This window comes from Nyctereutes procyonoides, unplaced genomic scaffold (genome assembly GCF_905146905.1).
Source record: "Nyctereutes procyonoides isolate TBG_1078 unplaced genomic scaffold, NYPRO_anot_genome, whole genome shotgun sequence".
NCBI lineage: Eukaryota > Metazoa > Chordata > Mammalia > Carnivora > Canidae > Nyctereutes > Nyctereutes procyonoides.
The window spans coordinates 4,682,631-4,709,052 of NW_026575129.1; the positions used below are offsets into that span (position 1 = coordinate 4,682,631).

The 26,422-nt window shown below is 45.0% G+C and overlaps 1 protein-coding gene across 1 annotated transcript in view; it reads right to left on the minus strand.

The window, feature by feature from the left end:
- Positions 1 to 21,200, minus strand: part of SERINC5 (serine incorporator 5) — a 107,844-nt gene extending 86,644 nt beyond the window's left edge. Inside the window, exon 1 of the mRNA XM_055342236.1 lies at positions 21,024 to 21,200. Coding sequence (XP_055198211.1) covers positions 21,024 to 21,050 — 27 coding nt within the window. The 5' untranslated portion in view covers positions 21,051 to 21,200. The remainder of the gene's footprint in view (positions 1 to 21,023) is intronic.
- Positions 21,201 to 26,422: the final 5,222 nt, after the last annotated feature.

The window sequence follows — 26,422 nt, forward strand, 5'->3', positions numbered from 1 at the left end:
TTTTGCACAGAGCAGCTCATCGGTTAACCAGCTCTCTCTAAATGGCCTAATACCAACCTGCAACTTTCACAAATGACATCACTCGGTAGGAAAGCACACTCTTAAAAACTGCTGTTAAGAAAGGGAGACAGAAACGAACTAGGGGTGGTGGAAGGGGAGGAGGGCGGGGGTTGGGGGTGACTGGGTGGCAGGCACTGAGGGGGGCACTTGACGGGATGAGCACTGGGTGTTATTCTGTATGCTGGCAAATTGAACACCAATAAAAAATAAATTTATTATTATTAAAAAAAAACTGCTGTTAAATCCTGTAACCCACAGGGCAAACCTTTCCGGGGGAAAATGTTAAACAATTGTTTGGGGGTTTAAGAAAAGAGAGGACAAAGGTGTACACTGGTTTTATTACAGCAAAACATGGTACAAAAAACCAATATGGGGCACCCAGCATAAGATGCTTAAAATCTATAGCCATGAGCTCTTTGTTGCTCTGCAAAGACACCAGATGGCTAAAAAAAAAAAAAAAAAAAAAATCACCTATTCCCTCTCTTGTCATTTAAGTGTGAACTGTGTACTGGGCACTGAGCATGGCAAAGGCCTGGGAGCAAGGTGGCAGTACCCGTGCCAATTTGGTGTTTGTCTTGGAAGGTCCTGAGCTCTGGAGGCCTACCTCCTCTTCAATAACAAGAGAGGGTGGGCATGTCGCTCCCTTAGGGATCCTGCTATCTCCAGAGGTCACCTATGACTTCCCAGATTCTCATAGGCCATAAGCCATCCGAAAATAGTAACCCACGACCAAGAGTAAGACTTTAGGTGGCTTGCCGCCAGTCAAGGACTTCCCAAGATGGTTCTCATTTCAAACTGCCTGACCATTATCCTTAAAAACTGAGTGTCCTAGAAGTTCCAAATATTTTGGCTTCCAACTGAAATTTCTCATACCCAAAGGCCCAATTCCCCTTTGTCAGGATGTCCCAATTTGCAGTTTATGGTTTGGGTGAATATTGGGGATTCCCATAACCAGCAGGATCAACCCAACTGTGGTCCTCTTATGGCCCAGCAGCCATAGTCCATGTCCACCTTCCACACTGCCTGTCTCTTCTGACTACTACAAAAACCAATTGCCGGGATACCTGGGTGGCTCAGCAGTTGAGCGTCTGCCTTTGGCTCAGGGCGTGATCCTAGAGTCTGGCAATCGAGTCCCACATCAGGCTCCTTGCATGGAGCCTGCTTTTCCCTCTGCCTGTGTCTCTGCCTCTCTCTTTCTGTGTTTCTCATGAATAAATAAATAAAATCTTAAAAAAAAAAATGCCTCCCTCTCCAAGATCCTAGCTGGCAGGTCATTTCAGCCTTGGGAGGCCCACAGGAAGAACTAAACCAGAGCCCCCAAAAATTAAGGAGAGCTGCTTTCAAAGAAAGGAAGTCTCTGGAGTTCTTTGCTTATTATAGTACAAGAAAACTGAGTACTTGGAGAAGCAGAAGACCCTCGCAGCCACTTCCAGCACCAACTTTTTGGGAGTTGGTCCAAAAGGAGGCAGGGGAGCCAACTCCTCCCTCACGCAGCTAACAGGAGTGTGAAATGGTTGGGCAGCCTTAACGAAGAAGGTCTCCAACATCCAGCTAGGGCTTCTGAGCTATTCATCCTATAGTCAGTTCTGCTATACTTGCTTTGAAAACACTAACTTGGGGCGCCTGGGTGGCTCAGTAGGTTAAGCATCTGCCTTTGGCTGAGGTCATGATCTCTGCATCCCAGGATCAAGCCCAGAGTCTGCTTCTCCCAGTGCCTACTTTTGCACTCTCCCTGGCTTTCTCTTTCTCTTCCTCAAAGAAATAAATATATCTTTAAAAAAGAAAAACAAGGGATCCCTGGGTGGCGCAGCGGTTTGGCGCCTGCCTTTGGCCCAGGGCGCGATCCTGGAGACCCGGGATCGAATCCCACATCAGGCTCCCGGTGCATGGAGCCTGCTTCTCCCTCTGCCTGTGTCTCTGCCTCTCTCTCTCTCTCTCTCTCTCTCTCTCTCTCTCTCTCTCTCTCTCTCTCACTATCATAAATAAATAAATTTAAAAAATTAAAAAGAAAAAAAAGAAAAACAAATTTGTTCCAACAGGATTGGTATTATTTCTTCAAAGATTTACGTGAGAGAGAGACAGAGAGCATGAGACTGAGCAGGGAGAGAGAGAAAGAATCTGAAGCAGATTCCGCACTAAGTGCAGAGTCTGACACAGCACTTGACCCCACAACCCTGAGATCACGACCTCAGCTGAAACCAAGAGTCCGACGCTCAACCAACTGAGCGTTGATATTAAAAGAGTTCAGGGACACCTGGGTGGCTCAGTGGTTGAGTGTCTGCCTTTGGCTCGGGTCGTGATCCCGGGCTCCTGGGATGGAGTCCCACATCAGGCTTAGGCCACACTTGCTCACACCAATCCTTCCAAATGCTTCAGCTCACTTAACAATTCCATAGCTTTTTCTTGACCTGCAGGGGGCCTGCTTCTCCCTCTACCTGTGTCTCTGATTCTGTGTGTCTCTTATGAATAAATAAAATCTTTTAAAAATAAAGAGTTTAGAGCATGTCACCCTAATATATGACACTTTGGCATATTGAGCATTTTGAGTTAAAGGCACTTGAGAAACAACAGGTGCAAGAAGGGCACTCTGGCCTTCCTTTCTCTTCCTGAAAAAAAGGGATAAATTCCCTTAGGAAAGGTGCCCTCCGGGCAGTCCAAGTGGCTCAGCAGTTTAGCGCCACCTTTGGCCCAGGGCATGATCCTGGAGACCCGGGATCAAGTCCCACGTCAGGTTCCCTGCATGGAGCCTGCTTCTCCCTCTGCCTGTGTCTCTGCCTCTCTCTCTCTCTCTCTCGAATAAATAAAGAAAATCTTCAAATAAAAATAAAAAAAAAGAAAGGTGCCCACCCTGTATCAAGAAGATGGCATACTTAGAAAGACCAGAAGCTGAGATGGAGAGAATCCTATACAGATAGACCATATTAAAATAATTCTTATCTTTCTAGTAAGTCTCCCCATATAGTTAAATCACTTTTCCATACAACTACCCCTCTTTCTTCAACCTAATATAAAAGCAAGTATGTCAAGACGCCTGGGTGGCTCAGCAGTGGAGTGTCTGCCTTCGGCCCAGGGCATGATCCTGGGGTCCCAGAATCAAGTCCCACATCAGGCTCCCTGCATGGAGCCTGCTTCTCCCTCTGCCTGTGTCTCTACCTCTGTCTTTGTGTCTCTCATGAATGAATAAATAAAATCCTTAAAAAAGAAAAAAAAAAGCAAATATGTTTCACCATTTCTTTACATCTTCATTTCATTATGAGGGCTCCCAAGTCACATATAATTTATATTAAATAAATGTGTATGGTTTTCTCCTGTTAATCTGTGTCAACCAGAGATGCTAGGACGGTCAAAGAAAACTTTTTTCTCCCCTGGCACAGTAGGGAACAATCTGAACATAGTAGGATGTGTAATTTTGTCTGTGAGAGACACCCACTGAAGGCCGACAACTAAAATCAGCTCTACCGAGCTGCATAGGAATACATGAATGCACAGACTTTAACTGAACCAGCACTTATGAGCTTCTAAAACATACATGGTATTACACCTTTCCATCCAATTTCAGAGAACCTTCCTTCCATGACTTCACAGTTACTCACAAGCTGCAACTCTTCCAATACCCATTTCCACAAGCAAATTTCAATCTTTTTCAAATCAAGTGCCAAACTTTTCACAGTATTTATGTGTTTCTTAACCATTAAACATTTGTAAAATTGTAGTATCAACTTTAACTAGTTTCCTTTTTTTTTTTAAGTGTGTCACTGACAAAGTTTTAAATGCTATGCCCCAACCTCATTTTTCCCTTAAGACCTGTGATTTTTATTGTGCAATTTCGCATAGTGTGGTTTTCAGGAATGTATATTCACATTGTGTTCCAGTATCTAACCTAAAGAGGAATGAGCATAGAGAAAAACTATTATTTATACTAGTTTGGGGTTCTTTTGTTGTTGTTGTTTTTAAATAATACACTAGGGGGAACTGGCTGGCTCAGTTTGTACAGCATGTGACTCTTGATCTCAGGGTTCTAAATTTAAACCCCATACTGGGTGTAGAGATCACTTAAAAAGATAAAACCTTAGAAAGAAAGAAAAGACTAAATGTTCTAATAAAAGGAAAATAATGAAATATATGTTGATATGATCAATTAAATGTGATACAGTGATTACAATATTTAAGAATTCCTACAATATGCAAAAAGAATTCTTATGATATGTGAAAATGTTCACAGTATCATGTGATAAGTCAGGATATAAAATAGTACATAAAGTACAGTCAAATTTATTGTATTTTAATATTAAATAAAACAAACCACTAACAAGGTCGTTCTCTCTGGGATTATAAACATTATTCACTTTCTTCTTTAAACTTTCCTGTATTTCCCAGATTTTCTATAACTGTTATTTTTATAAAGCAGAAAATATAGTTTTAAAATTTCATGAATGTTAATTAATTTGCTATAAATAATCAGTAAGCATCTAGTAAATTGACCCACTTATAAGAGTTTCCATCACTAATGGGCAAATTCTGACTCATATCCCTTCTTCAAGATGCTACAATACTGGAATCCTTACAACATTATAAGAAATAAAAAGGCAATTCAGAAGAGGATAGAATGCTTGAAATATTCAACTAATATTCCCCCCTCAAAAAAAAGAAAAAAAACAAAGGAGAAATGAAAATGGCCTTACTTAGCCTTAATATCAAACATGAATAATTACATTAAATGTAAATGATCTAAACATCCAATTAAAAGGCAAAGATTGTCAGGCTGATCAAAAAGCAAGTCCCAACTACATATAGTTTATAAGAGACACACTCTTAAATATAAAACACAAATGGGTTGATGGGACATTTGGCTGACTTAAGTCAGTACAGCATGCAACTCTTGATCTCTGGGTCATGAATTCAAGCCCCATATTGATCACAGAGCTTACTTTAAACACACACACACACACACACTGTAAGTTAGAAGGGTGGAATGGCCATCAGACAAAGACTTAAAGATACAGAGCATTACCAGAGATACAAGAGATCATTTATTAAAGGATCCATTCAGGGGCCCTAGGTGGCTCAGTCAGTTAAGCATCTGACTCTTGATTTCTGGTCAGGTCATGCTCTCAGGATCCTGGGATTGAGCCCGTGTCCAGCTTCTCGATGAGTGAGGAGTCTGCTTGAGATGTTTTCTCTCCCCCTGCCTCTCCCCTCACATGCACATGTGCACTCTCTCTCTAAAATAATTAAATAACTTTTTAAAAAATAAAGGAGCAATTCATTAAAGAAACATAACAACCCAAATTTTTTTACACCTAATATAGCTTCAAAATGTATTAAACCAAAAAATTACAAAACTAATGGGAGAGACAAAAACATAATCATATTGGAAAATACCCTTCTCCTGGTGACTAATAAAATTAGAGGATTACTACGACCACCACCACTGCCACTAAAAAATAAAGGAGATTTGACCAACACTAGCAATTAACTTGAACACTATACCCAATAACTGTAGAATATGTGTTCTTTTCAAGGGCACATAGAATAGTCACCAAGATATATCATATTCTTGGCCATAAAACAATAGCTTTAAAAGGAATTAAGATGTACGGAATATGTTCTTCGATCACACAAGAGTAAATTTGAAATCAATAGCAAAAATACCCTGAAATATCCTCACATATTTGGAAAATAACAACACACTTCTAAATAACTCATAGGCCAAAGAATAAGTCATAAGAGACGTTAGAAAATACTTTAAACAGGGATCCCTGAGTGGCTCAGCGGTTTAGTGCCTGCCTTCAGCCCAGGGCGTGATCCTGGAGTCCCAGGATCAAGTCCCACATCAGGTTCCCTGCATGGAGCCTGCTTCTCCCTCTGCCTGTGTCTCTGCTTCTCTCTGTGTGTCTCTCATGAATAAATAAATAAAATCTTTAAAAAAAAAAATGTATCATTAAAATTCATTTAAAAAAATACTTTAAACAAAATAACAAAAATACAACATCAAAATATGTGGGATGTAAATTATGGTTTAAATATTTATTTTCATGAAAAATGAGATCTTTAAAATAATAGTCTAAGCTTCTACCTTAAAAATAATCAGGGGTAGCCTGGGTGGCTCAGTGGTTTAGCGCCTGCCTTCAGCCCAGGGTGTGATCCTGGAGTCCCAGGATCAAGCCCCCTATCGGGCTCCCTGCATGGAGCCTGCTTCTCCCTCTGCCTGTGTCTCTGCCTCTCTCTCTTTCTGTGTCTCTCATGAATAAATAAATAAAATCTTTAAAAAAAAAATCAATGAAAAAGCAGATTAAACTCAAGGTAACTATTAAGACAGAGATAAAAAGCAGAAATCAATAAAATAAAAAACTGACAGTGAACAAAATTATCTGTTTCACAAGGTGTTTTTTGTTTGGTTGGTTGGTTTTTGTTTTTGTTTTTTTTTTAAAGAGGGAGAGAGAACCTCAAGCAGGCTCGATGCCCAGCCTAGAGCCTAACACAGGACTAGATCTCACAACTCTGAGTTCAAGACCTGAGCGAAAATCAAAAGTGGGATGCTTAACCAACTGAGCCGCTCAGGTAAGCCTCTTTCACAAGTTTAAACTCCTAGGCGAAGTCATTAAAAAAAAATACAAAGTGCTAGTATCAGCAATGATTAAGACAACATGTATTAACTGTTAGTCATATGAAGATTGTATATTCTAAGTAACAGATTTCTACAAAGGATTTGCATTTAGAAAACCCACTGCACTAACCCCAATGGATTGGAAAAATCAAGCATGGGATAACAAGATTAAACTATACTATAGTAGAAGGATCAACCTTCTGGTGGTATATGAAAGAAATGGTCATGCAATGAAGGGAGTAGAGGGAGAAAAACCAGTTTATACAACACACATTTCCACCCTCCCACCTCTAAGTCAGCCCCCTCAACACTCTGGTCTTACTTCCAAGGTTGCCGTTTGCTTTTTGGTCAAACCACAATGAGTGGGAAGTACCGTGCTCACACGACTAGAGTTTATCATACTAGTTCCTCATGCCGTGTACTCCACATAAACAGCCTCACTCAGCCTCCATTCCTACCTTCTTTTACGGGTCTTCCAGTACTGAAGAACCTAGAAAGGAAAGCCACATTACTCAGACTCCTTTGCTCTTAGGAGCCTGACAACTGGCAACAGTCATAATTGGAAGGAAAACAAAATGAGGGCCGCCCTCCTGCTGTGATGTCTGCTGCCAAGCAAGGTCCTGGGACAGGGCAGGGAGTTGCATCAGCTAGACTTGGAGGTCCTGTGTTAAAGCCATCAGCTTCGGGGTGTCAAGAAGCAGTCATGGTGGTAACAACAACAGCTTCAGCTTCCAGACTTCTGGATTACAGCTATGGTACTATGTTCTCAAATCTAAGAGTTCAAAGGATGGTCCCTGATTCTTGCTCCTCTAGTTTTATTTTTTAAACTAATTTCCCCACCTTAAATCCCCTTCTGCTTAAAATACCACAAGGGGTCTTAGTTTCTTGCATTATAAATGACACCCCTGCATCACCACTTTACAGAGAACAAAGAGTCAAGGCTGTCTTCTCATATGGTCTTTTTCAACAATTATATAGGGGAAGCAAGACAGAAATTCCTTTATTTGATGAACAAAGAAACCAAGGCTCAGAAAATTTAAGAATTGGTAATGGTTATGAGTCTCCAACACCAGAGGGGTTCAGATGTATACTGAGAGGGGACATTTAAAAAAAGACAGCTAAGCTTCACATGCAGAATTAAAAGGCAGGCCTTTTAAAGTCTCTTGCAAAAGTTTCTCTAATTCCACAATCTACCTCAAAAATCACCACAACGGCAAAATCTGATCTTTCCAGAGCCAGACTCCAGGATTTTCCAAAGAATAAAATCCCAAAGGATCAAACAAATATAAACAGAAAAACATGGGGGAAAGGGGTTAAAGGAGGAGGAAGAGAAAAATCAAGGGGACGGAGGCAACCGCGAGACTAAATTTTGGCAGCTTACAGAATGTACAGTAAATGAGCTTCAGCATCCTGCAATCTGGGCACAGAAGGTGTCCAAGCTTCCTCACCATGCATACCAAGGGCCAGCCCCAGGTTGGAACCTACTCCTCCTTCACAAGGGCAACCTGTTCAGATCCCTCTCTAAAATCAACCACAGGCCCACAAGGGAGTCATGGATGCCAGGCCAAGCAAGCAACCCAGGGCTTAATGCCTAACTTAATTGCAGCTCTACTTTCTCCCTGAAATGTAGTTCTCCTCACCCTCCATCTCCCTCAAGAAACACAGTCTTAACCAGTCAAGAACTTTGCAGTCAGCACCACTGCGGTCATGTGTCACATGGGCCCTCTCCACCCCCTGCAAAGGAAGATGAAGAAACCTATATGTTAAGACTCCTTGGAAAAAAAAAAAAAAAAAAAAAAAAGACTCCTTGCTCTTCCCACTAAGGGAAAGTGACCTTGCCTGAAACAATCCCTTTTTTTTCTTTAAGATTTATTTATTCATGAGAGATGGGGGGGGGGGGCAGAAACACAGGCAGAGGGAGAAGCAGGCTTCCCGCAAGGAGCCCAATGCAGGGCTCGATCCTAGGACCCAGAATCACAACCTGAGCCAAAGGCAGAGGCTCAACCACTGAGCCACCCAGGTGCCTCCCCTCCTTTTTTTGGCTAATAACTTCCTTGCCCCACTCTCCTTCCATTTAAAAACCTCCCATTTCCTAAAACTTCTTGAAGCTCCTTTCTACTTGCCAGATGAGATGCTGCTCGATTCATGAATTGGGGGCTTTCAAAATTTTTATTTTTAAATAATCTCTACATCCAAAGTGGGGCTTGAACCCACAACCCGAAATCAAGAGTCAAATGCTCCGCCACCTGAGCCAGCCAGGTGCCCCGTATTTGTGAATCGTTTAATAAGGCTAATTAGATCTTTAATTTTATTCAGCTGAATTTTGTTTTTCACTACCCCCAAACCACATTGGTTTCACCGCTGAAACCCCACATCTCCCACTAGTCACCGACCTCCCCTCTCTGGCTTCAGTTCCTTAGCTCCCCAACACTCTCTAACCCATAGCACCATAGCTTCTGCTCCCTGCAAACCAAGGCTGTCAACCCCCCCCCCCCAGGAATCTTGGGATTCCCCCTTATGAACTTCTAGGCTGTAGGGTGTCATCTGACAAAGCCAAAACCTCTCCCACCCCAAACCCCCACCCTCTTCCCTCTCCATTAGAAGGCTGTTCCCTCCATCACTGCATTTTCTTTCTAGGTTTGCTACAGGAATGTGTCTGCCCTTTAATGTTTTGGGTTTGGTTTTAGAGATTTTAAGTAATCTCTATACCCTACGCAGGGCTTGAATTTACAACCCAGAGATGAAGAGTCGGAGGCTCTTCATGAGGAGACTGAGCCAGCTGGGAGTCCCCCTTACCCCCACCCAGAATGTCTGCCTTTTAAATGGAGCTGTCTCCATTGTTGGTCTTTCCATTATCATTCTGCACTGGGACTTTTTGAGGTCTTAAAATTCCTCTGAGAAGCTGAAAAATGGTAAGAATTCTGTCCTAGGAAAAACTGTGTGACCGGAGGGCTGCACAGAAACCATAAGAGTCCATTTCTGAGGACCTAGTACCCCGGGTGCACCTCTGGGTTGGTTCATTTACTCCTAGGGAAGTGTTGCCCCTGGTGAACTTGATGTTTCCTCCCCTTTCACAGGCATAAAAGGTCCAAAGCTGAGATACATAAACCTCAGTTCAGGTCTTTGTGGAAGTTCTGCCCCAGGAGAAATGTTATCCTAAGAATATCCAGCATCAATTCACTAGTTGCTCCCAAGCATGAAAGTAAGCCTAGTTACCGCCTTGGACTAATAATATGCTCGATACCCAGTGAGTATTTATCAATTGACATATTGCTTTGGGGGTTGTAAGTTTTTTTTTTTTTTTCTTTTGCAAACAGCAAAGTCGCCACCAGTATTCCTAGGAATTTTAAAAAGAAAACCACAGGCCCAAAATGTTGTCACTTAGGTTAACCAAACTGCAGTTTCAACCCCTGAAAATGGAACTTTCAGCCAGTCAACATGGAATTTCCTGGTCCACACTATGATAGACCCCTCTCCCTTCTGTTCCCCTTAGGAAGGCAACCTTGCCTAAAACAATGGATTCTGTGCCAATAATTTCCTCTTCCTCCTCTCCCTCTTCTGAAAACCCTTTTTTGGGATGTCTGGGTGGTGCATTTGGTTGGGGTCCGACTTTGGTTTCCACTCAGGTCCTGGTCTCAGGGACATGAGACTGAGCCCCACATGGGGCTCCACTCTCAAAGTGGAGTCTTCCTGAGACTCTCTCTCTGCTCCTACCCCCTGTGCTTTCTCTCTCTCAATAAATATTAAAAAAAAAAAAAAAAGGAAAAAGAAAACCCTTTTCTGTAGAACTTTGAAGCTCCCTTCTACTTACTAGTTGGAATGCTGCCCAATTCATGAATTGATTAGTAAAGCCAATTAGGTCTTTAAAATTTACTTGGTTAAATCTTTTGTTATTTAACGGGAATAATGCTACCAAAGTCAAAGAAAATTCATACTGATAAAGAATCCTATTACAGAGAACATTTTCATTACTATGGTTACAAAATACTGTCATTGTTTCTGAGAACACCACTGGAGGAGTTCAATGAGCATGGAGTCAACAACAAAAGACTAAATTCTTCCCTTTTTTTTTTTTTTTTTGGTGAACCACACACACTAAGGATTAGAGCATTAGGGGACTCAGTCCTCTGTGAAATTACTGAGATATAATGCAAGGACAAAAAACTGGAAAATAAATCCTATGAAAACCTTGTGGGCTTTGTTTCAAAGTGTAGTTGGCCAGTTTATAAAAATGATACTTAAACAGAAGTCTGATTTTCCAGCTCTCCTAGTTATCGCTGCATAAAAGATTTAAGGGTTGTGTGCATGTGCTTTTCCTACTTTTGTTTTGACTAGACAGTTTTCATGAGGGAAATGCTGTTTAAATCACTGTAAACTGCAACCCTACTTCAAACCTGCAAGTTGTTTCAAAACTTATTCTGTGATAAAAACCCACTCTTTTTCCATAACAGCTGCTTTCCTTAAACATCAGCTCAATTTTAATCTCAGAAGGCAAACTACAGAGGAAAAGCCAAAGTAAAATCCTGTTTCCTTTAAAATTCAAACAGATGTTTTATGTAATCAAATCAATCCACTATTTGAATTTCCTTATACACGCTATGCTGACTTCCATGTAATGTTCAGAAATCTTGCAAAGGTTCACTTTAGACTACTTGGAAAACCTGATCAACAAAGATTATCAAAGATAATCACAGCGGTCCAGATTAGTAACTTGACCAATGTTGTCAGGCTCCAATCTCAACCCCAACCACAAAATGTAATGAAACTTCACTGACAACGCTGCTTGACTCACACAGAACACAAGGTATTATTAGCAGTGTTAAAAAGAAAACCACAAGCTCCAAATGGTGTCACTTAGGTGAAGATCCCAAATTTGTAAACAAAGACCTAATACCTAACTTAACTGCAATTTCAACCCTCCAAAAATGTAACCTTTAACCAATTGACCCGGGACTATCCTGATCAGCACTAGGAAATTTACTGATACATCCATCCTCCTCCCCTTAAGAGGGTGACCTTGCCTAAAACAATGAATTCTTTGCTAGTAATTTTTTCCCATCCTTCTCTACCGTTAAAAACCATTCCTTTCCCACCCCTCCTTACCTTTAAAAACCATTCCTCTGCATGCTAGATGGGATGCTGCTGGATTCATGAATCAATTAATAAAGCCAATTAGATCTTGAGAATTTAGTTGAATTTTTTTAACAATTGTTATAGCTATAATTACAGGTATTGAGAACAATTCAAAAGCTAAAATGGAACTGTGTCCAGTGGTTAATGCTGCAGACGCCACCTTACATGATGACTTTTTTTTGGTAGGCTCCACACCCAGTGTGGAATTCACATTCACAACCCTGAGATCAAGACCTGAGCTGAGATCAAGAGTTGGATGCTTAGGGGCACCTGGGTGGCTCAGCGGTGAGCATCTGCCTTGGGCTCAAGGCTTGATCCCAGGTAAGGGGATCGAGTCCCACATCAGGCTCCCCATAGGGAGCCTGCTTCTCCCTCTGCCTGTGTCTCTGCCTCTGTGTGTGTCTCTCATGAATAAATGAATAAAATCTTCCAAAAAAAAAAGAAGAGTTGGGTGCTTAACCGACAGAGCCACCAGGCACCCAAGTCCTCCTTTCTGATGTCAAATTATCATAGGTGAACTGAAATGTAAGTGGACAATGCCATCCTCCCTGCTCTACCCTTGCAGCTCACATGAAAACACCTGGGACACTGGAAGATAAGCTGCCAAGTCTCATACTTGACTGAGTCCCAGATCTTGAATAAGCTGTGGGAAACCTAGAGGTGTTATTTATACAGAAAACCGGGCCGAATCAAGCACTGGGAAGAGATTGTCTCTCTAGCGGAGACAGTGAGACTGCTTCCACTCCCCACAGGTCGGCCCTCTTGGCTCTCCCAGCCGAGGCATCCCACATAGCTCAAAGCTACTTGTCAGCTCGCCCACATCAGTTATAAAGCAGCCCAAGAAAACAAGGCTGAGTGAACACCCCTCACCCTAACTCTCCAACCAACATGGCCACCTTCACCCTCTTTACTGTTTTTTTTTTTAACATTTTATTTATTTATTCATGAGAGACAGAGAGAGAGAGAGAGAGAGGCAGAGGGAGAAGCAGGCCCCATGCAGGGAGCCAGACATGGGACTCGATCCCAGGACCCCAGGATCATGCCCTGGGCCAAAGGCAGACGCTCAACTGCTGAGCTCCCGGGCAACCCTCTTCCCTGCTTTAAGACAGGTAACAGGCCACCCCCCCAACCCCTCCCCAACAACCTAAGCTTGCCTAACTGCACATCTCCGAACACTCTTTCTATATGAGCTCAGCAGTGAAGATATAAGCTACCGGTTCAACCTTAGGCAGTCAGCACCCTGTCAGTGTGGGATGCCAACCAGGTGGCACTTTACCACATTCTGCCTGCATTTTACAAAAATGAACAGAAAAATAAAAGTGCTGACCCTAGTGAGAAAACAGGAGTCACACTTAATGTAACTGAAACAGAGATGGGCACCTTCATACAGCAGGGAAACAGACTCAAACACCATTGAGAGAGGTAGTATCTGTAGAAATAAAGGCAAAGAAAAAGCTCAAAGAAAATGTTGGAAATGACTGAAATATACTGTCAATGACGGCATTAAAAGGGGGCATAATTCAGATTTTCTTTGCTATTTTTGGTCTTTTAGAAATAGAAACACAAGCCTATTAACACACATGCTTATTAACTAACTTTCACTCATTTAACTTTATTTAATACCTCTGGAGAATTCATCATGTTTGAAAGCAAAAGAATACTTACACCTGAATGTTAACCCAGAAAATATTAATGGCTACAAATGAGTGATTTGTGTCTGTTAAAAACTTCCCTGGGGCAGCCCCGGTGGCTCAGCGGTTTAGCGCTGCCTGCAGCCCAGGGCGTGATCCTGGAGACCCTGGATCGAGTCCCACATCAGGCTCTCTGTATGATGCCTGCTTCTCCTCTGCCTGTGTCTCTGCCTCTCTCTCTCTCTCTCTGTTTCTATGAATAAATAAATAAAATCTAAAAAACAAAAAACAAAAAAAAAAAACTTCCCTGACCAGGACGCCTGGATAGTTGAGCGTCTGTCTTCGGCTCAGGGTGTGATCCTGGCCTGGAGATGGGAGTCCCACATCGGGCTCTCTGCAGGGAGCTGCTTCTTCCTCTGCCTCTGTGTCTTTCATGAATAAATAAATTTTTAAAACTCTTAAAACAAAAAACACAACTTCCCTGACCAAGGGGGCACCTGGCTGGCTCAGTCGGTAGAACCTGCAATTCTTGACCTCAGGGTTGTGAATTTGAGCCCCACTTTGGGAGTAGAGATTACTTAAAAAAAAAAAAAAAAAAAAAACTCCCGTGACCACCCAATAATTCCACAAAAAGAGGAGGATCACCCAATAATTCCACAGCACTACAGTATAATCGAATTTTACAAAGTAAAATCATATATACTAAGTATGGGTGACTGGACGTTAAAATATCAAAATATGGTTCTCTGGTGTGATGTTTTTTCCCCCCTGTGTTTCACAAATACACCCAATAAGTTAAAAAAACACACCAGTCATAGATAAAATGAACTTTTGCGCCTGGATCCCTTCCAAGGGTGGAAGCATCACGTGATACAATGAGGACCTAACATTTCCAATCACTATAAACAATGAGCTGTAGGGAGAGAGAGTTTTGTAACCAAAAGCACTCAATAGGGGGTTCAGCGAGGTAATAGTACCCGCTCTGTCTAGGGGGAGAGAGGAAGCCCATACACACAGTAACCAGGAAACCATTCCTGTCCATCAGATGACCAAGTATTAGGGGTTAGGCAGGTCTAAGTGCACGTTCGGAGAGAACTCTCAAAGGAAGGGGAAGATCATTACCAAGGAAATGCTTCTTGAGCTTACTTACTTTTTGTAGAAGTCTTCATGGACTTCAGATGCCCTGATGAGGAACACCCATTCCAGCTAACACTTCCTCAGAGGCCACACTCTAGGTCTCCTGTATGGACTTTTGTCACCTCTAACTCCAATGAACCCAGATTTTGTTAACCAGCTTAAATAATGGTGAAAACTCCAAGAAATCTCAACACAAAGCAACTCTGCACAAACTCCTACAGGACAGATCTGACCAAGCTCTAACAGGGCTTCTGGCAACCTAAGGCTGCATCCCGAGGATGGCCCAGCTGCCTTTTGCCCTTCAGTTCTCATCTAGAAAAGCTCTGGGCAGTCAAAAGAAATTAATTGTCCTAGCCAACACCTAAGATAGGCCCTGGCCTTCCTTTCTTACCAAAGAGAGCTTACAACTGTGAATCCTTCCTGTTCCTTTGAGATGTGTATGTATTTCCTACAACTCTGGAGCGTCTTTCTCAAGGACCCGAAAGCCATTCCTTGGAAATGTAATTATCAGGAAGGACAGGGCCTGTCTCCCCAGGTCAGTGACAGGACAATCCTAACTTGCCAACTAGCAGACACAGGGGCCTAATCCCAAGTCTACTAACCACCTCCTGTAACTTTCCCTTCCCTAACTCGACTGGGCCCCACTCACTCCTCCCTACTCCTTCATTCCCCCTTTAAAACTCCCTGCAGGGACCCCTGGGTAGCTCAGCGGTTAAGCGCAGAGGCCTTTGGCCCAGGGTGTGATCCTGGAGTCTCTGGATGGAGTCCCGCGTAGGGCTTCCTGCATGGAGCCTGCTTCTCCCTCTGCACCTCTCATGAATAAATAAAAAATATATATATATATAAAAAAAAACTACCTGCAAAAGAGAACAGAGCTCAGCTCTTCCCCTAGTGTCAGAGGTTTCAGAAAATAAAATGTTTTCACTGCTTCAACATCTAGCTGTGGGGATCCCTGGGTGGCGCAGTGGTTTAGCGTCTGCCTTTGGCCCAGGGCGCAATCCTGGAGACCCGGGATCGAGTCCCACGTCGGGCTCCCGGTGCATGGAGCCTGCTTCTCCCTCTGCCTGTGTCTCTGCCTCTCTCTCTCTCTCTCTCTCTCTCTCTCTCTCTCTGTGTGTGTGTGTGTGACTATCATAAAAAAAAAAAAAAACCATCTAGCTGTATGTCTCTGACCACAGCTAGTTCCGGGTGGTGTTCATGACTTTGTTAACAGGACAGACATTACAAATGGGCTTTCATTGGGGGAAACAGTAATTATTATGAACTGGCTGGAAATACCTCTTAAACGAACTGGCCCAACCACCATTGGATAGTGAACCTGCATCCCAGGAATGGTCCCATGGCTGTGATCCACCCACATGGTCTTGCTGGTTTGGCCGCCTGGGTGAGGGTCCCGCATAATAGATCACTGCTGCCTCTGCCTCTGCCTCGAGTGAGCACGCAAGCTCCCTGTCAGTGCACCAAGAAGAGCAAAGAGCTGGAACATCATGAAGCCCCAGATCAGGCTGCCTGACTGCTATGTACCCGCCTGGCCAATAAATGTCAGCATTTGCGGCAGAATTTGGTCTGGAAAAGGCTAAACCTTATCCACCCACAACCACTGGCAACTACCAGTATCTATCAAAACAGCTGTGTATTCAAAACTGCCTAAGGCCCATCATACGCAACAATAATGAGCAACAGGTATTCATTACTTCTACATAATAAGAATAATAAGGAATGGCAGCCTGGTAGTTAAAAGGCCCAACCTGAGTCAGGTGGACCAGCATCGAGGCCTGGCTCCACCACCATGGAGTATCAGTCAAGTTCATTTATTTCTCTGTACTCAGTTGTCTGCCCTGCAAAAGGAAGCCAATTAGAACATTAATCACCCCTTAAGGTTGTTGTGGAAAAATGTAGGCTCTAATGCAGGTAGAAACAGGCAGCCCATCGTGGGCATGAGATACACCTCAGCTATCGTTACTACCATCATTAATGCCTATACTTGCCTGGAGTGAACCCTGTCGAGCTTTTTTTTTATATATATAATTTTTATTTATTTATGATAGTCACACAGAGTGAGAGAGAGAGAGAGAGGCAGAGACACAGGCAGAGGGAGAAGCAGGCTCCATGCACCGGGAGCCCGACGTGGGATTCGATCCCAGGTCTCCAGGATCACGCCCTGGGCCAAAGGCAGGTGCTAAACCGCTGCGCCACCCAGGGATCCCCTCCCTGCCAAGCTTTATTCTCAAATTGCCCTGTGAGCACTGTCTAGATTTTTCTTTTTTTTTTTTTAATTTTTATTTATTTATGATAGTCACAGAGAGAGAGAAAGAGAGAGAGGCAGAGACACAGGCAGAGGGAGAAGCAGGCTCCATGCACCGGGAGCCCGATGTGGGATTCGATCCCGGGTCTCCAGGATCGCGCCCTGGGCCAAAGGCAGGCGCCAAACCGCTGCGCCACCCAGGGATCCCTAGATTTTTCAATTACACATCTTATTTCACTTCTGACAGTATGTATTTTCATTTTCTGTAGCTAGCTTTCCCCACACTGCCCCCCTAAATAAGTCGTAAGTTCCCAGGAGAGCAAGGCAGCTCTGCTCATCATCCAGTCCTCAGGGATCTGCCCCGGCACAGTGTGGAGTGACCACTCTCCCCTGTAATCTCTCCTTCCATTAGCATCCATTAGCAACAGCATAAGTGAAATCTAAGTGTGTTTCAGAGTCGGTGCAAAAATAAGATGATCTGGGAACTATCCAGGTGCAGGTGGGTATTGGCTAGTAACAAACTAAGAGTTTGGGGTTCCTTACTCTGTGCTAAACTATGTACTTAGAGACTGTGTGTCTAGATCACATATAACCCTTACAATAATCCCAGGAGGTATTATCACACCCATTCTACAGTCAAGGAAAACTGAGGTTAACAGAGGGTAGGTAACATGTGCACATTCACACCAGCCCTCGTCCAGATTTACCAATTCAAACCCAGACCTGAGTCCAGAGCTATTTTCTAAGTTATACATTGCTCCTGATGGTCCTTCAGGTTCCAAAAAGTTCTATCTCCAACCTAAAACTTCTCCCAACTTTCTTCAGATTTTATTTCTAAGTAATCTCTACATTCAACGTGGGGTTGGAACTCAATCCTGAGATCAAAAGTTGCATGCCCTACCAACTGAGCCAGCCAGGCACCCCTAAGTTTCTCCCCATTTAAACATCCAACTGGTGACTTTCCATACACATGTAATTTATAATAGGCATCTCAAATGTAACAAAGCCTAAAGAAAACTAATTTCCCAAATGTCCTCCTCCCTTCAAGCCTCCCATCTCACCTAGTAAATGGCACCATCAGCAATCCAGTAGCTGGGGACAAATCTGGCATAGCTCTCATTCCCACACCCCACTTCCAATCCACACAAAAGTCCAATTCACCTCTAAAATTACCCCAGAAGCCAACAACCTCCCACTGTGAACACCACTACAGCCTACATTAAGGTAAAACATGCTCTCCTCCTCACACTACAGCAACAGCGGATGGCCAAGCGTTAAGCTCCATCAGGGGGCATCTTTGTTGACTGCTACAGCCTGCTTGCACATACAGGAGGCAGTTTAAAAATATTCCACTGAATGAACAGCTCGCTGCTCTCCCTACCTCCGCTAGTCCCGGAGACCGTGGAGTCTTCACAGCTCCCAAAGTGATCTAAGTGTGGAGCAAACCACAGCTCGCCCTGGAACAGACACAAAGTCCCAACTCCAACCGTGGCTGTCAGTCCGTCTCTGGCCACATCTGGACCTGCCTGCCTCTCTGCCTCATCTGCTCCACTGATGACACTCCGGCTACCCTGGACCCCCTTCTGTTCCTCAAAAACCCTGCAAGGCTCCTTACCCAGACCTTGACATGGACATGCCCTGACATGCCTCTCCTTCCTGATCATTTCCAGTCTCGATTCCAGGAGCATCTTCTCAGACAGGCTTCTGCGGCAACCCACCCAAAGCCACTCTGCTACCAGGTCTTGTTACAGTACTAGTTCACTGTTTACATGCTTGTGAACACAAGCACAATTGGACAGACCACTGAGGAAAGAGACGATGTCTGTCCGGCTCATTGCCCCATCTCTAGCTCCTGGCACATAGTAGGTGTTGTGATATCGTGATACCAGAAATAGAGATTTGGTTTTCCTTCAGTATGGGAAGCCCATGAGACTTGTGACTGGCATCTGAAGTGTGTGGCGAGAGGCAGTTGTATCCAACTAAGCCCTTAACCTGTGGGATAGTAAATCCAGGTGGCGTCATAATTGAATTGAATTGTAAATCCAGTTAGTATCTTGGGGAAATTGGTTGGTGTGGGGGCGGGGACCCACACATTTGATTTCAGAGATGCTGGGAATAAAACAGTTCATAGGTGCTCAAATTAAACAAAAAAGATTGGTTGAATAAAAAATTACTTACCAATTTTTTAAAATTGTTTAAATAAAGGGACTGTCAGACTTAGCTTCTGATGGTGCTATGAGTTGTTTTTAACACACACCTCTTAGTAGCCCCATTCGAAAGACGTCATAGTGTCATCACCCCCTCACTGCATTGAGACCCACCACAGTGTTCCCTCAAGCAGCCCAGAGAAAGGAGAAGTTAACTTTCCTGTGATGAATGGCCAGGATTTGGTTCTTTCCAAAGTCCTGAGAGGGGAATTTTAGAAACAAGTCATTAAATCCTGCCAAAATATCAACCATACCAATAATTCTTTCACAAGACCACTTGAGTACCGGTAATCATTTTCAAAGCCCTAAATTAGCTGCTTGGAGTCACAGAAGGCCTCAAGGGACTAGGGGAGGGCAGATGCCCCTAAATATCTATAATTACTAAATAATGGGAAGTGCTGCACCAAATTGGAAAGCATCTCAAACAACAACGAAAGATCTGCAAAGCTTTGAGATCGGGAACATTCGGAAAACAGCCTTTCTAGTCCATCTTAGTACGAAAAGCCCTGGTAAAGTGGTAAGCATCCTCTCTCCCTCCTTGCCTGACTTAACGCAAGTCATTACACCTCAAGTTAAAAACCTCAATTTTCAGGGGCTGGCTCAGTCGGTGGAGCACGCGACTCTCGGTCACGGGGTAGTGAGTCTGAACCTCAGGTTGGACATGGAGACCACTTGCGAATTAAAAAAAAAAAAAACTCACAAAAACTTCAATTTCCTCGTGTATGAAAAGGTCAACGTGAACGCAAGCCAAGTACAGTATTAGACCTCAAAAACCAGGAGAACTTCACACAGCCGCTGGAAGGGGGCGGATTATCTCCCAACACAATCCGCGGGTTAGAGACTCTCAGTTTAACCCTCCGCATCACGCAGGGACCGGCCTCGATTGCCGCAAGACTGAACGCATTAGAAAGAAAGCAGGCACATCCCAGTACCTGACTGCTCCCGAGGGAGAGTTACTGGGGAAAAAAACACACCATTAAAATTATGTACAGAAATGCTGTGCAGAGGGGCACTGGGTGCCTCAGTGCCTTAAGCGTCCGCGCTCCGCGTCGGCTCAGGTCATGAACTTAGGGTCCCGGGTGCAGCCCCGCGGCTCGCCAACGGGGAGCCTGCACGCCCTCTTCCCCTCTCTGCCCCTAACCCCGCCGTGCTCGCTCTCAAATAAATAAAATCTTCGAAAAGAAAAAAAAAAAGCAAACACAAAAAGAGAAAGAGAAAAGAGACGCTGTACAGAGTGGGGAGGATAGGGAGGAGGGGGCTCCACGTCGGGAAGGCTTTACCTTCCGCCGCCTCCTACTGTTTAATCAGCACTGAAGAGTTGAGGCCCAGTAATTCCGCCCGGATGCGCTACTAGCCAGTAGGAGGCGCCCATCCCAAGGAGACAGACGCGGTTCAAGGTATTCGCCGTCCCCGGCCCGCGGAGCCGAGGCGGAGGGACGGAAGGCTCCGAGCGCGAGCGCAGGAAGCGGGGCTGGCTCCCCCGCCCGCCGGCGCCCCCGTGGCGCGCGACCCGGGTTTCGAGGCGCTCCCGCAGGCCCAGCGCCGACACTCGGGGCTGCACGACGCCCAGCGCAGCGGCCGGCGCCAGATGACCCGAGTGTCGTCCACCGCACGACAGAGGAGACGCGGCCCGCACGCACGTCCTTCTCCGGGCTCGTCGGGGAGGCAGAGCCGGGTGGACCACGGCGCTCGCTCTTGGCGAGACCCCCCGGCAGCCTGGGGAGCCCGAGCCCGAGCCCCGCCTGCCCCGCCTGCCCCGCCCTAGGCGAACCCCGAGGAACGGACCGAGGACCCCGGGGTCTCCTCGGCGCTTTCCAGCCGCCCGTCCCTCCCAGCCAGGGCACCGGGCTCCCCCGACGGCTGCGCGCCGCGCTCCGGCCCGAGGCAGCCACGCAGACGGCGCAGCGGCAGCCGCGGCACCCACGCCCGGCCCCTCGGAGCCAAGGATGCGGGGTGCGCACGCGGGGGAGCCGGCGGTGCTGGGCGCCCGGCCCCGCGCTCACCTGGCCCGCGCAGCACCGCGCTGACATCGCGGCGGCCGACGACCACCGGCGTCCTCGCCCGCTGCCCGCTGCCCTCCGGCCCTCGCGCCACCTCCAGCCGCGATCTCCCCTTTCTGGAGCAGCCCGCTCCTCCACGCCGAGCAGCCCGGTGGGAAAGCCAGGCACCGCCGCCTGGGAGCAAACAACCGCCGCCAAGCCCCGCCCCGCCGCCGCGGGCCCCGCCCGCCCCCTCGGGCCCCGCCCCCTCGCGCCGCAGGCCCCGCCCCCCGCGCCGCAGGCCCCGCCCCGCCCGGTCGCGCCGCCGCAGGCCCCGCCCCCTCCCGGGCGCCGGCGGCCGAGTAGGCTCGCGCGGGGCCCGCCCTTCCGCTGGCGTCAGGCGGCGCGGCGGCTGCGCTCACTTACCGGGGGGCGGGCCCCGCGTTCCGGTGCTGCCGCGCCTGCCCGCGGCCCCCGGCCCCCGCGGCTGGCTGCCTGCTGCAGGGAGCCTGGAGCCGTACGGGGCGGAGGCTCGGCGACCTGCACGGGGCGCTTCACCTCCCTCCTCGGCTCCCTGGGACCCGGGGCACCGGGCTGTTCCGTCCTGCTTCCCTCTGCCCTCGGGGGGGCCCCGCGAGCGCACTTGCAGCGCTTCCCTGGAAGCTGATCTGTCTTCCAGGCGCGGCCCTGCTGCCTTCCACCCCGACCTCACTTTATTTATTTATGATAGTCACACACGCAGAGGGAGAAGCAGGCTCCATGCACCGGGAGCCCGATGTGGGATTCGATCCCGGGTCTCCAGGATCGCGCCCCGGGCCAAAGGCAGGCGCCAAACCGCTGCGCCACCCAGGGATCCCCCGACCTCACTTTAAAGGGGGCCCCAAAATCGCTAGAGGACGTGCAGAGGGTAGCGCCCCTAGTTCTCCCTATCCCAGATCTGCTCTCCTCGCAGCCACTTCAGGGCGTTTGTTAATAAGAACTTGGCGCCAAGCCCTTTAAATCAGAACTTTACCCATTTTAGAATTGAGGCCACGGAAGTCCAGACTCGCTCAACAACTTGCCCAAAGCTTCGCAGCAAAACTGCAGAAGCAACCCTGGGACTGGAAGTCACCTGTCTGACCCCCTTGCACTTGATGCCAGGCTTGCCCCAAGCTGAACTCGCCTCCAAGACACAGCCTTTGGCCGCGGAGGGTGTTGCCTCGCAGATGAGAAGCTGGAGGGGGTAAGGCAGTCGAATGGGAACTGGTCCTGAGTGTTTTATGAGCTGCACAGGATCTCCTAGTATCTCAAATGCCAGAGTTTATAGGAAGAAAAGTCATGGCGCAGGCCCTACTCAGAGCCGTGGAGTGTAATGAGAATTGACTGGAATCTGGAAATAATAGTAAAACAAAAAAATTTTGCAACAGCATACACAGCAGACTAGGGCAGCACCCTGCTCCTTGATGGCCTGTGACTCATCCAAAGCCGAGGTCACTTTGGTCCCATTTCTCACCTGGGGAGATTAGTTGGACACCTAGAGTTTCTGTCCAGCTGGGAAGAGCCAACCAGTTCCTGGGAAAGGGAAGGTGTGACAGTTACATATGTCTGAGCTGTCTGGGATCCAGGCCTCCTAACCAGTTAGAGAAACTGAGGCTCAAGAAGGCAGAGAATTCTCACCAGGGGACCATGGGGATAGAGTCAACTGTAAAAGGATCAGGCCTCCTGACTGTAAATACTGTGCTCATTTTGCCAAATGGATGCCAGCATGGGAGGGTTCGGTGACTAAATCAATGCCAGCCTCCCAGAGAGTTAAGGCAAGAATTAATAACCCAGGGATTTGTCAGCACTGCCCCAAGGTATGGAAAAGCAGAGTCGAAGCCTGAGCTTCCAGAGCCAGGAGTTGAAAGTTTCAACTCTACCAAGAGCTGGCAGGACCGCCTAACAGAGATCTCAGTGTCATCATCTGCAAAACAGGACTCACTTTCCAAGGATTAGATAAACTCACCCCAACAGACCATGCCGAACAGGGCCTGGCCTTCTTAAGTCCTGACCAAGTAGCAGCCCTGGCTGGTATTAATGAAGGAGTTTAAAGAATATTAAGAAATGATCTATGCAAGTGGGTTCCCCCATTTCCCTACTGGGAGACTCACAAGAATGTGGCCTTGTGTAGAGCATACCACCTTCCTTGTTCTAAGGTTGTGCAGTCGCTATTTAAGGTCTGGTTGGTAGCACCCTTTGCATCTGTGGTCAGGTAACAAGAATAAGGGTGATGTCAGTACACATCACAGAAAACAGTGGGACCTTCATTTTAAGTGCTCTGAAGACCTTTTCAAGGAAGACAGTTGTACATGGTGTTCCTAACATGTAGATACATTTACAGTCCGTCTCTTCTGATTTGGATTTTTCGGGAACAAGCAGTAATAGCCCTTCCTTAATGAGACTGGCTCTTGGCGGACTATGTGAAATATTTCCCCCACAAAAATTTTCCTAAATTAACTAGCTCCTTTTATGCAATATAATTATATATGTATATATGACATAAATAACCAGTTTATAGTTTGCTTTTTACTCTTCCTGAATTTGAAGTGCTTTTTTTGGGTCTTTCCTTTTTTAGAAAGTAGAAGTCAACGTTGAGTTTTTAAAACACCATTCCTGAACTGAAAACAACAGTGGTATACACATATTATGAAAGAAAAACACTAGTCATAGACACCCACAAAATTTCATTATACATTTAATGTCCACTTCAATAATGGTTTAAAAGCAAATAAAATCCATTGTTCTGATTCCCTAAAGCTTTTTCAACTTTGAAGAAAAACACTAGTGGTACATTCAGTTAGTTTTTTAATATAAAAGAAGAAATTTCTCTAATCTTCTCTTATAAACTCTCTAGGGACCTCAAAGTAGCTGTGGAAGTTGTATTAATTTCAATTACAATAAACAACAAAGTATTCATTTAGAAACAAAGAGCTACAAATTCAGTACCCCAAGCAAAAATGAATCAGAGCCCTGTGGTACCCTCACCCCACTCCTGGAAATTCCAGGCTCCTTGACCCCTGTTAAATTAACATGTGCACAATGTTTTTTTAAATGTCAGAAATATGACAAAACATCAAATGAAAAATAGCATCTCCCTTCGCTACACCCTATCCTTCAGCCCCCCTCTCCAGAGGCAACCACTTTCTATTAGGTTAGCAGTTTTTGCCTATTTACCTTCATATTTTCTTTTTTTTTTAAGACTTTGTTTGTTTGTTTGTTTGAAAGAGAGAGTGAACAAGAGCCACAAAGAGAGCATGAGGGGGTGGGGGAGAGGGAGAAACAGACTCCCTCTGAGCAGGGCTTGACCCCAGAACCCTGAGATCAGGACCTGAGCAGCCGCTTAACCAATTGAACCACCCAGGTGCCCCTGAAAGGATTTTTTTAAAAATATATTCTTGTTTTTCCAAATTCAAGTAATGACTAAATAATTTAAAGATACGTTGTCTGGTCAGGATTCTTTGGTTAGGTGCTTTAGAGAACTGAAGAAGTCTTTTGTATTTGTCATCAGTTATTTTGTCAGTATGGAAAGCTAATGATTCTTCACCAGATGGTATTTGCCTCAGTATTTTAAAGCTTCTCCCAGTAACCCATTTTACATTATTAATTTGCTTGATGAGTCCTTTGAGTATAGATAATACAAAGGGAAATACTCCCTTTAGCATCCCAAGAAGGAACCCAAATTCCAAATTAATGAAGAGCGCAGAGGATTGTTCAATGGGTCTTTCAGCGTTGCTCAACCCTTCTGGGAACAAATTAAATTTTTCTAAATCCTCAGGGTAATAGACTTAATATCAGTGGAGAGAAAACATACATAATATATATATTATTAATATATATATTATATATGTTTGCATATTTCTGCACCCACCTCTGACATACCATGTGTAGGGGCCAAGGACACTGCCCCAAGATGGACCATTTGGCCTGAAGATTTTTTTTTTCCGTTAAAAGCCATCAAAACCCTCCAGACTCTGGAAAAGCTCTTCACCTCCCCTTCCACTGCCTAATTTACATTGGAAAAGAGAGCTTGTACCAGGAAGAGAGCTGTTAACAGAGATCTCTTTATCAAAGGAGCAGTCTCCATAACAGGGCAACCCTTGTTTTCCAAAAATCTCCTCTCACCTTCTGGCTAGTAATCTTCCTCCCCTTCCCGTCCCCAGGGCCCTCACCCTCCCCTTAGCTCAGGATTAGCCTCACACTTCACCAGTAGGGCATGTCCTGTCTCTGTGGATTCCCGGTTAGGAAACTACATAGTACATAAGAAACTAAGTTCGATTTTTTCCTGTTAATCTGTCTCATGTCAATTTGATTCTTAGTCCGGCTAAAAGGACCTTGAAGGGCAGAGGAAATTTTTTCAAGTCTCCATTTTCTTCTCTTAGAAATAAAAATTTGTGTAAACCAGGCAAATCAACATTGCAGTCACTATTCAACTTTATTATGAACTTTCAAAAAAAATGGCTGAAAACAGTTCATTTCTGCTCTTCTGCATACCAAGGAAAATTATTCTGACTTATTTGGTTTTAAAACTCAATCCAAAAACTTTCCATATCCTGATTTCAAGTAAACAGAGGCTTGAAGTGGAGGAGAGGGAGAAGGCAGAGGGAGACAAAAGAGAGAGCAAGGCAACCTTTTCAGGTTTCCTGGTTAATCCATTCTAATTAATCTCCTGAGGGGAAGAAACAAGAGGGGAGCCCACTTCTTCACACCGAGAGCACTCTGGGGGCTTCTGGCCTGCTCAGCCAGTGGAGCATACAACTCTTGATCTCAAAGTTGTAAATTTTGTGACATGTGAGCCCCATGTTGGGTGTAGACATTACTTAAAAATAAAATAATAATTTTAAAAAGCACCTCATGTTGTATTATCTTTTTAATACGTATTTAAAGAGATTCTTCCTATTGGTTTCTCTTAAATCCCCTCCATATGATGCTTCCTTTGAAGTTAGCCTCTTAGGAGGTGATTGGTTTTAAAAGAGCCACAGAGTGCTAACTGCCTGTGAAACTAGCTAGTTTCTTGAAAATCAAGAAACAGCTTTCATTGAGGTTTCACTTGAAAGATGTTTACATTGTTCTGTGAAGGATGGAAAAGTGGAAGGATCTTCCTGAGGCTTCACAGAAAGACAATGCAGCTTATTTATTTGTAATCACATCTCAGAGAAGAATGTTTAAGATTCGAAAATAGAATTTTAAATGCATAAGAAAAGATGGTAAGAAAATATTTAAAAACTACTTCATTTTTGTTTCCCTCTTTAATGTAAAAGAGGAAAATACCCAACTAAGAAAATTAATGACCCTGAAACTCTCAAAAAATTTAGAAGCGACTGCTTTAAGATTTTTTCAAGTATGCATTTACTTTTAAAGGTATGAATTTACTGAACTGACATCAATCACTTTGAATATTTTCTTTT